The 16,789-nt window shown below is 32.2% G+C and overlaps 1 protein-coding gene across 1 annotated transcript; it reads right to left on the reverse strand.

The window, feature by feature from the left end:
- Nucleotides 1-1,144: 1,144 nt before the first annotated feature.
- On the reverse strand, nucleotides 1,145-12,620 carry LOC141705451 (G2/mitotic-specific cyclin-2-like). The gene is made up of 4 exons (XM_074508389.1): nucleotides 12,566-12,620; nucleotides 12,399-12,507; nucleotides 1,621-1,732; nucleotides 1,145-1,528 (listed from the first exon to the last, which is right to left on the reverse strand). Exons 1-4 carry the CDS (start codon nucleotides 12,618-12,620, stop codon nucleotides 1,145-1,147), a joined length of 660 nt encoding a protein of 219 aa, XP_074364490.1.
- Between the last annotated feature and the right edge of the window lie 4,169 nt (nucleotides 12,621-16,789).

Genomic DNA, 16,789 nt, shown 5'->3' on the forward strand with positions numbered 1-16,789 from the left:
ATGAAACTACTTAAATGTTGGTCGCTTATAATAATATTTTCGCAAAAAAGCATGGGCATAAGCTATAATATTTTATTTATTTTTATCAACCTAAGTTCAACATCAAAATGATCAAAAAAGAAAGAAGGATCCAAATCTCTGAGTTGGGCTCTTGATGAGCGCTAGTATATTGCTTGATTTCTTCTTCAATTCTTAATGTTTCGTCCCTTATTTTTGTCTGGGTGAATGGACATTATTTTTGTAGGAGGAGAAAACTGATGGTTAATAAGCAGCATGTTACCTCCATTAGTATGAGGCATTTTGGTAAGTATCAAAAATAAATTTATGCGGGCTCGGCCCAAATCGACAATATCATTTTAATGTGAAGAGGCTCGCACGTAGTCCAACAAGTAGTATCATTGCCAGGTTACTTATTGGGCCACTGCGAACCTTAACTCCAATTAGTATGATATTATCCGCTTTATGCGCACGAATTTATTTTGGGGAACATCCCACACTACAACATTTTGCAATCATATACTTTTTTTGTCGTTGTGTGACAAGTATGTTTTCTGTTGTGTTTCCAACACTCGTGTGATTGAACATCAGACAATGGTTGTTTTTACCCTTGTAAAAATAGAGATTAAACAACCTGTTAGAGTACTTGTGTTAACATGGAAGACAGAACAGTTATTCAACAAACCATTGTTGGAACTTTTTAAAATAACTATTTTTTTATTTAACTACTGTCTATCTAACTTAACAATAATGGTTTTGTAACCTTATTCGATATTTTCATAAACAACAGTTTATAATCTTTTTTTAACTAGTAAAACCATTATCATGAATGTTTTTTGTTTAAAAGACAATGGTGTAAAAAATTTAAACCATTGCAAAGAATATCAAAAGACAACAATTTTTTAAAAAAATATATGTGCAGTGACACATACAACGGTCTTCATCATTTTTAAGTGGGTTGCACACAATTTTTTACAAAGTTAATCTCATTATTTAAAATAAATCAATTTTAAAATAAAATGATATTATAATAATTCAATTGTTATTTCACAATTGAAATTAAATTTATAATACAAAGGTTCTCTACAAGAATTACAACTATAACTTAAAATCTATTTCTAAATATGCTCATTAAGGTACACAATAACTAATTTGCATACATATACTCATAAGGGGTAGGGACAGTCAAGTTCCATTCAAGCCCACCGAGAATTTTCTTCTCCATAACTAGCACTTGTTGATTAGTGTAACCTTTGTGTGAAATTTTGGTAAAATCATTCACTTCAGGGGCCCATATCTCTTCATACTTTGAGGTTGTAAGCATTGAACTAATGCCCAATAACTGCAGTTCCTTCCTTCCCACTATCTCCGTTGCTAGATAGCGATCGATTATGTTGATTGTGAGGTAAATATTCTCTGGCATCAGATCCAATTTTTTGTGAATTTCAATCAACCAGTCTACAAGTATGGCTCTCATTTTCTTATTAATTTCAGGATGTGACTGTATGTAGTCAAAAACCTTGGTCTCATTCTACAAGAGAGAAGAGTTTGACAGGTCAGACTTGTGCAATATAGTACTACAAGTATTAAGTTCAATACAATTTGTTCAAGATTAAAATGTACAAAAAGCTTGTAGAACTTGTACATGTCCTCCATATACTCAACAGCTGCCAACTCATTGTTGGCATCAGCAACATCAATATCAACAATTTGTACCTTGGGTTTCTTAGTTAATCTGCAAGCAGCAGGAGAACTATTACAACTGTTTCAGCGGCTGAAATAGCACCATTACAACCAGCCGGAATGCACGTTATTGGAGTAGATTCAAGAGCTACTAGTAATGTATCATGTCACCGTGATTCAGTCACTGAACCTATTATGGTTTTAATGTTTAGGCTAACTCGTTTTAGTCTATCTGCCCAACTATATACTTATCAGTAAAGAAGTGCTCTTAAGGAATTATTTTCCTTGAAATTGCAAAGAAGTGTTAATCATATAAATATACATTCTTTTGTACTTCACTACTCGTTAGCACTAATAACAAGTATCCATTACACAATTAACTAACCATAAAGCAGCTGAAAAAACCAGCACAAAAGCAGAGTTTAACGATAATGATGCAAAAACACAAGATTAAACTCGAAAATCAGATAAAGTCTATGAGAAAACTTAACTCTGCAAGTAGTAAAATACCGTATCATCACTTTGCAACTTTGCATTTGTGGGGAGCATTCATCATTTGTGAGGAGCATTCAACAATCTCTTATGCTTACTATTATGCTAAATGACTAAAAACAATTATCACTACCACACCAAAATAGCAGACCTTTGCCTTTTATCTTGTAATATAGTACTAGACAAAAGTTCAGGAAGAAATGGGAAGAAGTCATAAACACTAAACTGTCAACAAGTTATAAAATTATGATGTGAATACTTATGAAGTGCATTCATATCTCAACAAAAGGCCTCAACTAGTCTGACATCCTTATACAAAAGCAAATATAGGCATATAAAGAGTAACTAACAAAAAATACATTACTTAAAGGCAAAAAAAAGGCAGCACTGTAATAATTAGAAATCAATTAAAGGACTCGGACCAGTCTTAAACAGCAAAGTTCAAATGCTATATGTCTAGGTGGGATAACTAAAACAGAAGTTTAAGATAATAGTGATGAACCTACGGGTTATGGCAATCAGTAGTGTCCTCGTTTACAAGAAGAGACCATTTCGTCCTTCCACTACACCCAAAATGCTTAACCTACATGACTTTATGCCCAAATATAAATTGAAACCCAATCCTAAACTGAAGCCCTAAACTAATAAAAGAATAAGACCTAAAAATTGAATTACAAATGGAAGAATAGAAAATAGAAAACAACCCAAATCGAAGAAAAGTACACATACATCTAAATATGTGTGATGCGTAGAGATATATACACTTACATCGATCTGGGTGTCTATGAAGTGTATTGACTCTGGTTGTAAGATTGAGAGAGAAGGAGATAGAGGGGGAGAGATGGAGAGAAAGAGAGTTCGATCTGTTTATGATGTTGAGATTGAATAGCGGAGGGTATGATATTTAGGGATTGAGATAGAAGGGGGAAACCAAGACTTGAGAAGGCATAAATGAAATATTGGCCGGTGGAGGAAACCAAATATTAGTCTTGATTTAGTAAAAAAATATCAAATTTACAAGTAGCTGTATTTAAATAATAATAACTTCAAATAATTTTCAGTATAACGTAATTTGACATAAAAATTGAAAATTTTAAATTATTTTTTAAAGTATTAAAAGTTATAACATTACCATTCTACAACATCATCGAAAAAATATCTTCATGAAATTAATTTCGTAATCGAGAAATAATCTTAATTTTTGGATTTGGACTTTTAATCAATTTTCATTAAAATTGAAATTTTAAATTATTTTTTACAATATTAAAAGTAATAACATTAACATTCTCCAAGATCATCGGAAAAAAATCTTCATGAAATTAATTCTTTAATCGAAAAATAATCTTAATTTTTGGATTTGCACTTTTATTCAAAAAAATTTATAATCATGCAAGATATAATTTTAGTAATTTTTTAATAACTTATCGCATTCTAGGAAGTAGTGCTTCTACAAGATTTATCTATTCCTGACATCCAAGATAAATTTGAAATTTTTTAATAATTTTTTATATGATTGAAATTGATGTATTTTAATATCTATATGGTTGGATCGTCAAAAAACTCATTTAAAAATTTATCTTATAAATCGTGAACAAATCTCGTTGTTGGGAGTAGTACTTTTATTAGATTTTTCTAATCCTGACATGCAAAATTAATTTGAAATTTTTTAATAATTTTTTTATATGACTAAAATTGATATATCTAAACATCGAAAAGTTGGATTGTCGAAAAAAATTATTTTAAATATTAATCTTGTAAATCGCGAACGAGTCTTGTTGTTGGGAGTGGTACTTTTACTAGATTTTCCGAATCCTAACATGCAAGATGAATTTGAAATTTTTAATAATTTTTTATATGACTAAAATTGATATATCTTAACATTCGTACGGTTCAATCATCAAAAAAATCATTTTAAAAAATAATCTTGTAAATCGGAAACGAGTCTTGTTGTTGGGGGTGGTACTTTTACTAGATTTTCCGATTTCTGACATGCAAAATGAATATGAAATTTTTTAATAATTTTTTTATATGACTAAAATCGATATTTTCATATATATATGGCTCGATCGTCGAAAAACTCTTTTTAAAAATTTATCTTATAAATTGTGAACAAATCTCGTTGTTAGGAGTGATACTTTTACTACATTTTTCTAATCCTCACATGCAAGATTAATTTGAAATTTTTAATAATTTTTTCATATGACTAAAATTGATTTATCTTAACATACTTACAGTTGGATCATCGAAAAAATCATTTTAAATATTAATCTTGTAAATCGGGAACGAGTCTCGTTGTCGGTAGGGGTACTTTTACTAGATTTTTCTAATCATGACATGCAAGATGGATTTCAAATTTGTTAATAATTTTTTCATATGACTAAAATTGATATATCTTAATATCGTATGATTGGATCATAAAAAATTCATTTTAAAAATTAATCTTGTAAATCGGGAACGAGTCTCGTTGTCGTGAGTGTTACTTTTACTAATTTTCTGATCCTGACATGCAAGATAGATTTCAAATTTGTTAATAATTTTTTAATATAAATAAAATTGATATATCTTAACATTGGTACGGCTGGATCATCGAAAAAATCATTTTAAAAATTTATCTTGTAAATCTGGAACGAGTCTCGTTGTTGGGGTGGTACTTTAACTAAATTTTTCTAATCCTGACATGCAAGATGGATTTCAAATTTGTTAATAATTTTTTCATGACTAAATCTTAACATTACGTTTGGATCGTCGAAAAAATCATTTTAAAAATTAATCTTGTAAATCAGGAACGAGTCTCGTTGTGGGGGTGGTACTTTTACTAGATTTTTGTAATCCTCGCATGCAAGATGGATTTCAAATTTGTTAATAATTTTTGATATGACTAAAATTGATATATCTTAACATCTGTACGGTTGGATCGTCGAAAATTTCATTTAAAAAAATGATCTTGTAAATCAGGAACGAGTCTCGTTGTCGGGATGGGTTTATGGGATTTTTCTATTCCTGGCATGCAAGATGAATTTTAAATTTTTTAATAATTTTTTTGTATGACTAAAATTGATATATCTTAATTTCCATAATTGGGTCGTCGAAAAAATTATTTAAAAAATTTATCTTGTTAACAGAGAATCTCATTTTATACAGTAATACGTTTACAATGGTTTTCTTGAAACACCATTTTGTAACGATCAACAAAGACAATGCTTTTTATTATAAAACCGTTGTGTAAGCATATCAGCTTTTTTCAATCTAACGGCTAATATCTAATCCATTTCAATCAAGGGCTGTCATTTCCACACTTCAGCAATTCGAGTAAAATGTTTACAACCTATCATGGGGTGCCACCTCATCAGGTGGTGCCCACTTAAATTATAAAATAACTATTTTAGACAAGAGTTTTATTATGTTGTATGAAGGTTTCTAAGACAACCATTCTAAAAAGTGTTGTGTGAATTACACAACGTAATATCTAAAAGCTTGTATGAGACCAACTAAGACAACACTTTTGTTTTAACATAAAACCGTTGTATAAGAATATCAGTTATTTTTCGATCTCAGCCGATATCAAATCTCATTTCAATGAAGGGCACTCATTTCGTCACCTCAGCAATCCTTGTGAATGATTTACCACCTATCATGTGTTGCCACCTCAATACGTGGTACCCATTAAAATTTCTCAGACAACTGTTTTTATCCTGTTGTTTGATAGTTTAGAGGACAACCTTTCTGAAAAACCGTTGTCTGAATTACACAATGTAATGTCAAAACGGTTATCTTATATCCCTATACGTTAACATAGTAACAGCGGTTTATAATCGTTGTGTTAAAGAACAACAACACTACATTTAAAAAACCGTTTTCTGACTCGATGAGAGAATACAACTTGTACAACAGTTTAAAAAAGATGAATATCCGTTGTTTGTTCTGGAGCTCACACAACTGTTTTTTCTGCAAAATCAATTAACCATTGTATGATTTTTTAGGACGATAGTTTTTTTTACCGTTGTCTATCAACTGTTGTCTGATTGCAAAATTTTTGTAGTGCCAAATGTAACGACCGAGAAAATTACGCTCGTATTATATTATAATAAAGATATTTATATGTATTATTATGTGATTAAATGTGTTGAGTCATTAAACCCTAATTGCTATGTGCTACGTGTCGTCTGTTTCGATCAGAATGTGATTCAGATATGTATTGAGTATTTTATCATAAGTTATATGTTTTATATCAAAACCCGTACAGCTCAAATAGTTTTAAAGCCCGTATTTCAAATAAAATCATTGGCCCTATTTTGCCAAAACGACCTGTATCATATCGCTATTCTGAACCCCTAAACGTTTTACAAATTTACCTTTTTCGCGAAAGATGACTTTTCCGGACCTCTTCGGGTACCAAAAGCCCCACAAAAATCACATTTTTATTTTTATATGATCATGAAATTATTATATATCTTTATTCTTTGCATTTTTGTAATATTCACATTTTTGGGAATTTTTAGCATTTATTTTGTATTTATTGGATATTTAAAAATTCATTATTAATACCCAAAAATTATAAAAATTGGGGCCAAATTTTTATTAGGTTTGTAATTAGCCCCTTAATTTTATTTAGGGGTATTATTTTCACTACTATAAATAGCTGAATTAATATTAATTTTTAGTTAATTAATTATTAAAAATCAGTTTAATTAAATTAGAAAGTGTCGGTGACAAGTATGTTCTTAGAGGAGGGAGAAGATCAATCCATCATTTTAGGAGATTCACTAATCCATTGTAAAAGTTCAAGTAACCGATACAATCCTTGTGAAGAGACGAATCTATTGATATTAATATCAACAACTGAGGTTCGATTAATCTCAAAATCAATTTTTATGTTCTTGGCATGAATTTCGGTTTTTGATTGTGAAGAATCATTTGATTGTTTGGTTGATGCAATTAATTTTGTTGTAGTCCTAGGAGTGATTAGGTATTTTAATTTTTTTTATAACCCCTAAATCGATGTGCCGAGTTCATGGGTTTTAGTGTTTTTGATTTTATTTTTTAGAATTTTAGATATTTTTGATTATATGTACTGTTGGGAATGATTATAGCAGTCTATAGCTTTGATTTCCTATATGTTTTGTGAATTTTGGTTCACGATTGGTAAGAAACGATTCTCCGAGGAGGTTCATCGGAAAAAAAATGGAGTTTTGGCCGGAGAACGGGATGGAGTGGTCGGTTGCGATGGAGAGGGTGGTTGTACGGTGAGAGAAGAAAGGAACGATGTTGCAGCTTAAACGAGTCGAAATCATTGCGTTTTGGCCGGGGTTTAGGCTCGCCGGAAAGCTCGCCAAAATGGCCACCGTTGCCGGTTCTGGGCTGTTCTTGAGGACCCGGGTTCGACCCGGTTTCAACCCGGAATTGACCTGGGTTTGATCTTCAAAACCAATTTCCATTCCCCGTTTTCTGTTTCTGGATTTTTAATTAATTAATTATATTTTATAAAATCAAAAATCAGTTTTAAAAATTCTAAAAATTAAATAAAAATAAGTTTTAAATTCTGAAAAATATTATTAATACTTTCAGAATTATTTTAATAATTTAAAATTTTGAAATTAGTTATTTGATTGATTATTTAATTATTTATCTAATTATTTATTAGTTATTTATTAATTAATAATTAGGTAGTTAATTAATAAATAAGGATTAAAAATAATTGAATAATACGATTAAAGATTCGATAATTAGTTCTATAATATGAATAACTCGTACCTATGTGAAAAAGTGAACGATACGTTGGATTATAATATTATTATTATTAGAGCGATAGTTAATTATTGAGGAATATCGTAAAAATTATTCGAATCGAATAGTTAAATACAGATGATCGATTTAATCGTATAAGTGGTGATAAATTATAATTATCAGAATAATAAGTTGATAGGTATACGAGGAATGCGAGTAGCTCGTATTTATACGAGTAGTTGATCGTTGAGTTAGATTATATTGCAAATAATAATTACTTATTCGATGAATAACGTAACCGTTAGTTGCATCGATTATTTATTTCTAGATAATTGATCTAATCAAGTAAGTGATAATAATTTGTAAATAATTATAATTAATCCTAATAATTAGGGAATAATAATTTTAAAATATAATAATTATTAAATAATTATTTAAAAATATAATTAAGGATTATTTAATTATAATTAAATATTTATAATTAATTATTAATTAATTAAATCTTGTTTAATTCATAATAATTAAACTGTTACTCCGATTTGAGTGAAACGAAGACCCCTATATTCAGAAAAATGAAAAAAATCCAATAAAAATAATTGTAAATAATAATTTCTTCCGAAAGAAAGTCGTCTTGTGATAGTTAAAGGTTTATAGGCCCTAATATAGGTAGAATCGGGTCAAATAAATCCCGAAAAATTATAAATAAAACCAAATAGGGTTAGTTAATATGGGTATAAGTCTAGTATCGATTCTAAAAAAATAATTATGAGATTAAAATCAATTATGTACCTTATATGCTATGTGCTTTACATGATTATGTGAACCTTATGTGTTATATAATTCTATATATTTATATACGCGAGTCAGATAGAAACGCATGGGTAGATTATTAGGGTTACGTGGTATTAATTTGAGATACGCGTATGTATAAGTTATCTAAATGACTACCTTTCCATGACTGATTCAGTATCGGCAAGGCAGATCAAGCAGGAGACCGAAGACGGTGTGTTGAACCAGGTTAAGTACGCGCCAGGCAAATTTTTCCCTATTCTAAATTCAGAATAGTGAAATATATCCTACTTTTCATATCAATTATACATTGATAATTCTTGTTCATATACACTGATACCAGTTATTGATTCTTGTTTCTATTTCATTTCGATTCTTGATTTCTCCCAATTTATTGAATCCTCTATTCATACTACAAGAAATTTGGCTTTTACCTACACATTATAAAGGTAGGTAAAAATACTTTATGTGTAGGTAAAGAGTTTTACCCACTAATAAAATATTGGTAGCGATTGGTAGGTAAAGGTTGGTGGAGAAATAGTCTTTACCTACATTTATTCAATTGGTAGGTAAATATAAAGTGGTCCCTACTTTTCCAAATCATGAAAGATGAGTCATCGATGATATGTCACAAGTATATTGCAATAAGTTATTTCCACGTTGAAACCCATGTGGTGGCTCACGAGTGATCCACATAGTTTTAGAAGTTTGTAACATGAGTGGTCGGAAAAAGTCAATTCGTGTCCGAGATTAGGCCATGATATATAATTGTTTTTTCAATTAACTTTAATATTAAATACATAAAATTGAAATGTGTAAATTTGAAAAAACATGAAATAATTTATTAACATGTAAAATGTACGCACGGAATAGAATTTAAAGATTTACAATAAAAATAATACAATTCAATCTTCAAATTCTATTAGGCATTATCTTGCATATCTTTCATGAACTAGAATCAGCAAGTAAGCTCGGACCATTTTCATTTGAGATAACTATCACTCTTCAAGACTTCTATTTATCCAGAATTTTCGTCATGATTCCTGTAAAGAAACCAACATTAAAATTCACTACTCAAACTTCCTTGAATTGTGGATTAATGAAATTAGAGACAAATAAATGCAATTAAAAAGGTAGAAATGGAACACCTCCAAATTAATCAATCGGTTGGTAGTTTAGAACGAATATTTCCCACACATTCTGGATGTTTGATACATGAGAGTAACTTTCTTATCTTCAAAAAATATTCTGTGTTATTACTCCAACCCAGTATAGCTTTGTTTCGGGGGATAAGATCAGTACTCAAAACCACCATTGTAATTTGTAAACGAGAATCTCTTTGAAGCATTCACTTTTATAATTCTGAAAGTCAACAAGCATTAGACATTAGACGCACACTAACCAAATACATATAAATATATTGATATATAATAATCAACATGTATTTATATTTTAAGAAAATAATAGATGGATGAAAATATACGTGGTAAAGCTAAAACTTGATACCTGTGTACAAGGGAGACCTGGAGAGAGATTTGAGATCCATATTGGCACGAAACTACTACTCCGCTTATATCATCATATTACTAGTCTAAATAAATACACCTCTTCCTTTGTGAAACAACCCAACTGTTAGCGAATACCATGCCACCCATTATGTGCATAACAATATCTTCTGTTATTCACTCATTTTTTATGGGAATGAATTTATCTCCAAAAAGGTATTATTTACCTTAGATAAAATAAATAGCTAATTTTATATTTGTAAAAATTTGAAGAATTTCTTAACACAAAAAGATGTAATATACGAACTATATTTACAAAATTTTGTAAAATTTTATTTTTATTTTATTTATAATTATATATTTTGTTTACTATTTTATATACTTATGAAAAATAAATTTGTAATTTTATATAAGATATTAATAATTTATTGTAAATTCTATTAGTTCTAAATGTTCGAATGTACAATACTATTTATGTCTTATGTTTATTTTTGAGAATCATTAGTTAATTTCATATAACGTTTCTGCAATGATTAATATGCATATATTTTAGGATAGAGTAGAATTTTGTATTTAGTTAGAATTGTAGGATACAGAATTTGTTTAAAAAGGTTTTATTCGTTAAAAACTTTTATTTATTTTTTTTAATTTATCTATAAAATGAATTTCTAAAATTTTAAATATATAAAATAGATAAACTCATGAATATCATGATGCGACACTAATAACAGTATTTGTGTTAATTGATAATTTAAAATATAAACCAGACAAAAAAAATATGAAAGTGAACTTGCTTGAATATTTTAGTTAAAATAATATTACGTAATAAATTACATATTATTTTTAAGTTTGTTTAAAAAATGAAAATTAAAAAATTAAAAAACATGATTATAACAGAAGATATTTATGAAGGAACGAGTGACACGTAATGTGTAGGTAAAGGAAGAGTGACAGGTAATGTCCACATCACTGGTTACCAGACGTCAAATTTGGTTTGATAACGTTGCACATATAAGTAAGTTGAGTATTTACTTTTATACACCATTAAATTCTACAATTATAAATATGTAGGTAAAGGTAGTTTTTAGCTACCAATAGATATTGGTAGGTAAATTATTTGTAGGTAAAAGTACAATTTCTTGCAGTGATATTCCAATATTTCACCCTTGTTACATATATTATGATATATCCTGATGTTGGGATACATCGAAAGCATTCTGATGTTCCGGATGCTCAACTTTGGACCGGATGTTACGATACAGACTGGGTTTTACCAAGACCATTAATTAATAGGCCGTAGTTGCCTGAGTACTCCCTATGTTGGTTGGGGTCTATGCAGTTGGTATAGATCTGCACTGTAACCTGACTGATGAGCAGGTTATAGTGCATAGTTAGTTCTTGTTTCCAGTCCCATTTATTTGGCACTCGCCAGTAATGGCACTTTATTATTCTATACAGATACAAATGGTTGTCAACCAGTCAGAATTCGATTCATTTATTTTCTCTTGTTACCACAATATATTATTGCCAGACTTGTTGAGCATTTTAGCTCACCCCTTTTATTGTTATTAGTATTTATTTTTCAGTCGAGGTAGAGAATGAACCCCATCAGAACCCGCATAATCAAGAAGCGAGTCAAGCAGTGGGACCCTCTTATACCAAGAGTGTTCAACCCTATCCCAAGAAGAGAGTTTTGAGTTACCAGATCATGTGTAGGAGGATAAGTAGTAGTGTTGGTTTTAATAAAAGTTGTTTGATGAGAAATGTAGATAGAATAAAGTTTTGTAATAAAGAGAGTTCTTGAGACAGATTATTTTGGAACTGGTTTGTAATAAAGTTAGTGTGTCGTTCTTGTTTTCACTCTTAACCTTAAAAGATCCTGATGAGTAGCAGTAGTTCGGGGTAATTATTATACTTATATTCCGCTTGTGCAGGTTTAGTGAGTAGTTAAAATTAATAATGCCCCAAATCTATACCCCGAATTTGGAGGGTGTTACAGTTGGCATCAGAGCATAGGTTTTGACCCTTGAAAACAAGAACATTAGAATTAATTAAGATAGAAAGATCATATAAGATAGAAGTAGGAATGTTAGGGTTGTTTGTTTATGTGATTAGAAGTTATGAGTTTTAGGATTGTGATATGATTGTTTTTGCGTTATTATTGTCATGTATATTAGATGGCTTCTTGTCGTCATTTGCGGAGCGGACCGAGTCAGACCAAGTAGCAACACAGTACTAGCCCCAACATCATTGTAGGTATTCCCTCCATTACCACCACCTCCACCTCTACCACAGGGTCCAGCACCAGATAAGTTGCCTGCCCCAGATGGTACCAGATTTTATTGATTACTTTCCATATTTTAAGCCAGAAATACCTGACTTTCCACCTTTAGAGTTTCCGATGTTTGATGTTCCTGATATGGTTGACATTCCACAGTGAAAGGACTTAGAGCCACAGGTTTCGTGCCATAGCCTGAGATTCCAGAGATTCCCCAGATGGAGCAAGAGTTAGAGCCACCTGTATATGCACCCCAGGAGCAGCCTATTTTGTTTCCTGCACCACTAGCTATCTATGCCCCTGTGCCCGGGGTATACCAGTTTCCGCAGTCAGAGTTTATGGATGAGGTAGTGGTGGATCAGCCATTACCATTGCCTTTTCGAGGTTCCCGTACAGATCTTCGCGAGCCTCGCACGGTTCTATATCAGCGGTACCAGTCAGAGAGAGAGGAGAGGGTCAGATGGAAGGATCGGTTTAGGAAGATTTTTGAGTTGTTTGAGACACAGGAGGACGGTCTAGTTCGAGCACTCCGACCAGACTACATCTTGAGAGAGAGACTACGCCGGATCCATAGGGCTGGTTCTCAAGAGTTTACTGACTTGAGGCAGCAGGACATATGTACAGAGGCAGCATATCACAGGGCGATGAGACTCACAGAGTTAGTATTAGAGGCTTTGCAGGAGGAGCTGAGTCCGTGTGCCACCTGGATTCTGATCTCAGCAGACAGTGGAGTGTTGTATCTCGTATATATCTTGTAGATAGATGCAGTGTAGTATTGTATGACTAGTTTGTATGAGTGTAGCTACTAGTTTTGACTGATAACAGTAGCGGAATGACTAACATATTATAGACTTTTGTATCAAGCATTGACACCTGCAGCTGGTGTCCTACCTATATATATATATATATATATATATATATATATATATATATATATATAAGATGAACCTTTTTTCACGTTTTCTTTATTTTATTTTTCCAGTCATTTAAGCATTTACATTTATTTTATCATTTTACCGTCGCATATTTTAAAAATGTTTTTTTATTTACAATCATGTTGTACCCTTCATATTTTCAAAATTTAAAATTATTTGAAAATGATTTATTTAAACATTGCACTGTTTTTACTCACTTATTTTAGATATTTGATAAATTGTTTTCTTTCCCATATCAACTGTTTTAACGCTGTTTTAATATTATAAAGATTGTTTCTATTCTGTATCACCTGTTTAGTAAATTGTTATTAAAAGAACCAATTGTTTTATTATCAGAAATATGGCACCCAAAAGAAAAGCAAGACCCGACTCGTCTAACGGAAATACTGAGGGCCAGAACGATAACAATCATATGGATCAGATACTTCATCTTATGCCACAACAGATGCTGATGATGCAGCAACAGATGCAGCAGCAACAACAACAGTTTCAACAACAAATGCTACAGCAAGCCGCTCATCCAGAACATCAAGTACCACCAAAAAAGAGAGCCCGAAGATTGAAGATATTCCTGTAGTTTATGAGTTTCCCGATATTTTTCCAGATGAACTTCGAGGACTACCTCCAGATCGAGAAATCAAATTCACTATTGATTTGGCACCAGGGACTGAACCAATTTCAAAAGCTCCATATCGAATGGCGCCTATTGAAATGAAAGAATTAGCAAAGCAATTGCAGGATCTTCTCGACAAAGGAATTATAAGGCCGAGTGTATCCCCATGGGGCGCACCAGTATTGTTTGTGAAAAAGAAGGACGGTAGCATGCGACTATGTATTGATTATTGTGGGCTGAACAAGTTAACTATCAAGAATAAATATCCTTTGCCTCGTATTGACGACTTATTTGATCAACTGAAAGGAGCAACATGGTTTTTGAAAATCGACTTACGATCAGGCTATCATCAGTTAAGGATCAAGGCAGAAGATATTCCAAAGACTGTGTTCAGAACGAGATACGGACACTATGAATTTCTCGTGATGACTTTTCGATTAACTAATGCACCTGCAGCATTTATGGATTTGATGAACCGAGTTTTCAAGAAGTATCTAGATAAGTTTATAATTATATGTATTGATGACATCTTGATTTATTCAAAGACAGAAGAAGAACATGCAGCGCACTTAAGAATGACATTGGAGACATTACGAAAGGAACAGCTCTATGCGAAATTTTCAAAATGTGAATTTTGGTTGAAGGAAGTGCAATTTTTAGGACACATCATCAGTGTTGAAGGAATTCAAGTGGATCCAGAGAAGATTGAAGCTATTCTAAATTGGGAAAGACCAAAGACTCCAACGGAAGTCCGAAGTTTCTTGGGATTAGCAGGCTACTACAGAAGATTTGTTAAGGATTTTGCAAAGATAGCCACCCCATTGACGAAGTTTACACGAAAGAATGAAAAGTTCAAATGGAACGAGAAATGTGAAGCAAGTTTCTAAGAATTGAAGAATCGATTAGTAACCGCACCTGTACTTGTTTTACCTGACGATCAAGGATATTTTGTCATATACAGCGACGCTTCTTATCGAGGATTAGGATGTGTTTTAATGCAACATGGCAAAGTGATCGCATACGCTTCTAGACAGCTAAAGACACATGAACAGAAATATCCGATGCATGATCTTGAACTAGCAGCAATCGTATTCGCACTAAAACTCTGGAGACACTATCTATACAGGCAAAAGATGTGAGATTTACACGGACCATAAAACCTTGAAATATATTTTCACGCAGAAGGAACTCAATATGCGACAGCGACGCTGGCTAGAGTTAATCAAGGATTACAATGTTTCAATCAATTATCATCCAGGCAAAGCTAATGTAGTAGCAGATGCGTTGAGTCGAAAGGAATGATTGAACCTGTTAACATCTTCGGAAGATTTAATCAAGGAATTCGATAAACTGGATATTGAAGTTCGTGTTCCAGAAAGCTCTACCGAAATGATTTACGCCATGACCTTTCAGCCAGAATTATTGGAGAAGATAAGAAGGTGTCAGGAAGAAGTAATGGATCATAAAACCAACAATTTATAAGGAGAAGAGATTACCAGTCAGAAGGATGCCAAAGAAATTTTTCGAGTTGCTTCGAGAATCAGGATACCTAATGTACCGGAACTGAAAGCGGAAATTTTACAAGACGCTCATAGCTCAAGATATTCGATTCATCCCGGAAGCACAAAGAGGTAGAGAGACCTGAAGGAAAACTTTTGGTGGCCAGATATGAAGAAAGAAATAGCGGGATGGGTTAGTAAGTGTTATACGTGCCAAGGAGTGAAAGCTGAACATCAATGCCCTAGCGGATTACTACAACCACTAGATATTCCCGAATGGAAATGGGAGCACTTAGCTATGGATTTCGTAGTAGGACTTGCAAGGACGAAAGCAAATCATGATGTAATTTGGGTTATCATTGATCGATTAACGAAGTTAAAACATTTCCTTCCGATCAACGAAAGGTTTTCACTGGATAAGTTAGTGCACTTATATCTCAAGGAAATCGTAATGCATCATGGAGTACCCGTATCTATTGTATCGGATCGAGATCCCCGTTTCAATTCAAGATTTTGGAGACAATTCCAAGAATGTCTAGGAACCAAGTTAAACATGAGTACCGCTTCTCATCCACAGACGGACGGGCAAAGTGAAAGGACTATTCAGACCATTGAAGATATGATATGTGTATGCGCGATAGATTTTAAGGGCAATTGGGATGAATATTTACCGCTAGTGAATTTTCTTACAATAACAGCTATCAAGCGAGTATCGGGATGCCACCTTATGAAGCTTTATATGGAAGAAAATGTTGATCACCTACATGTTGGGATGAAGTTGGAGAACGCAAAATTCTAAGTCCAGAACTGATTCAGCAGACCAAGGAAAAAGTAGAACTTATCCGAAAGCGACTTGAAGCAGCACAGAATTGAAAGCATAAATATGCAGATCAATCCAGAAAAGATGTGGACTATAAAGAAGGGGAACATGTACTGCTAAAAGTATCGCCATGGAAAGGATTAACTAGGTTTGGCAACAAGGGAAAATTGAAACCTTGTTACGTCGGACCATTTAAAATTTTGAAAAAAGTCAGAAAAGTTACGTACGGATTAGCTTTACCACCCCATATGGAGCATATTTATAATGTGTTTCATGTATCTATGCTTAAGAAGTACAACCCTGACACAAGACATGTAATAGAATTTGAGCCCAAAGAACTTCAGGCAGATTTATCGTATATAGAACAGCCGATAAAAATTCTAGTTCGGCAAGAGAGGGTATTAAGAAATAAGTCTGTACCATTAGTGAGAGTTGTGTGGAGAAACCCAGTGGT

Source organism: Apium graveolens, unplaced genomic scaffold (assembly GCF_009905375.1).
Source record: "Apium graveolens cultivar Ventura unplaced genomic scaffold, ASM990537v1 ctg8871, whole genome shotgun sequence".
Classification (NCBI taxonomy): Eukaryota; Viridiplantae; Streptophyta; class Magnoliopsida; order Apiales; family Apiaceae; genus Apium; species Apium graveolens.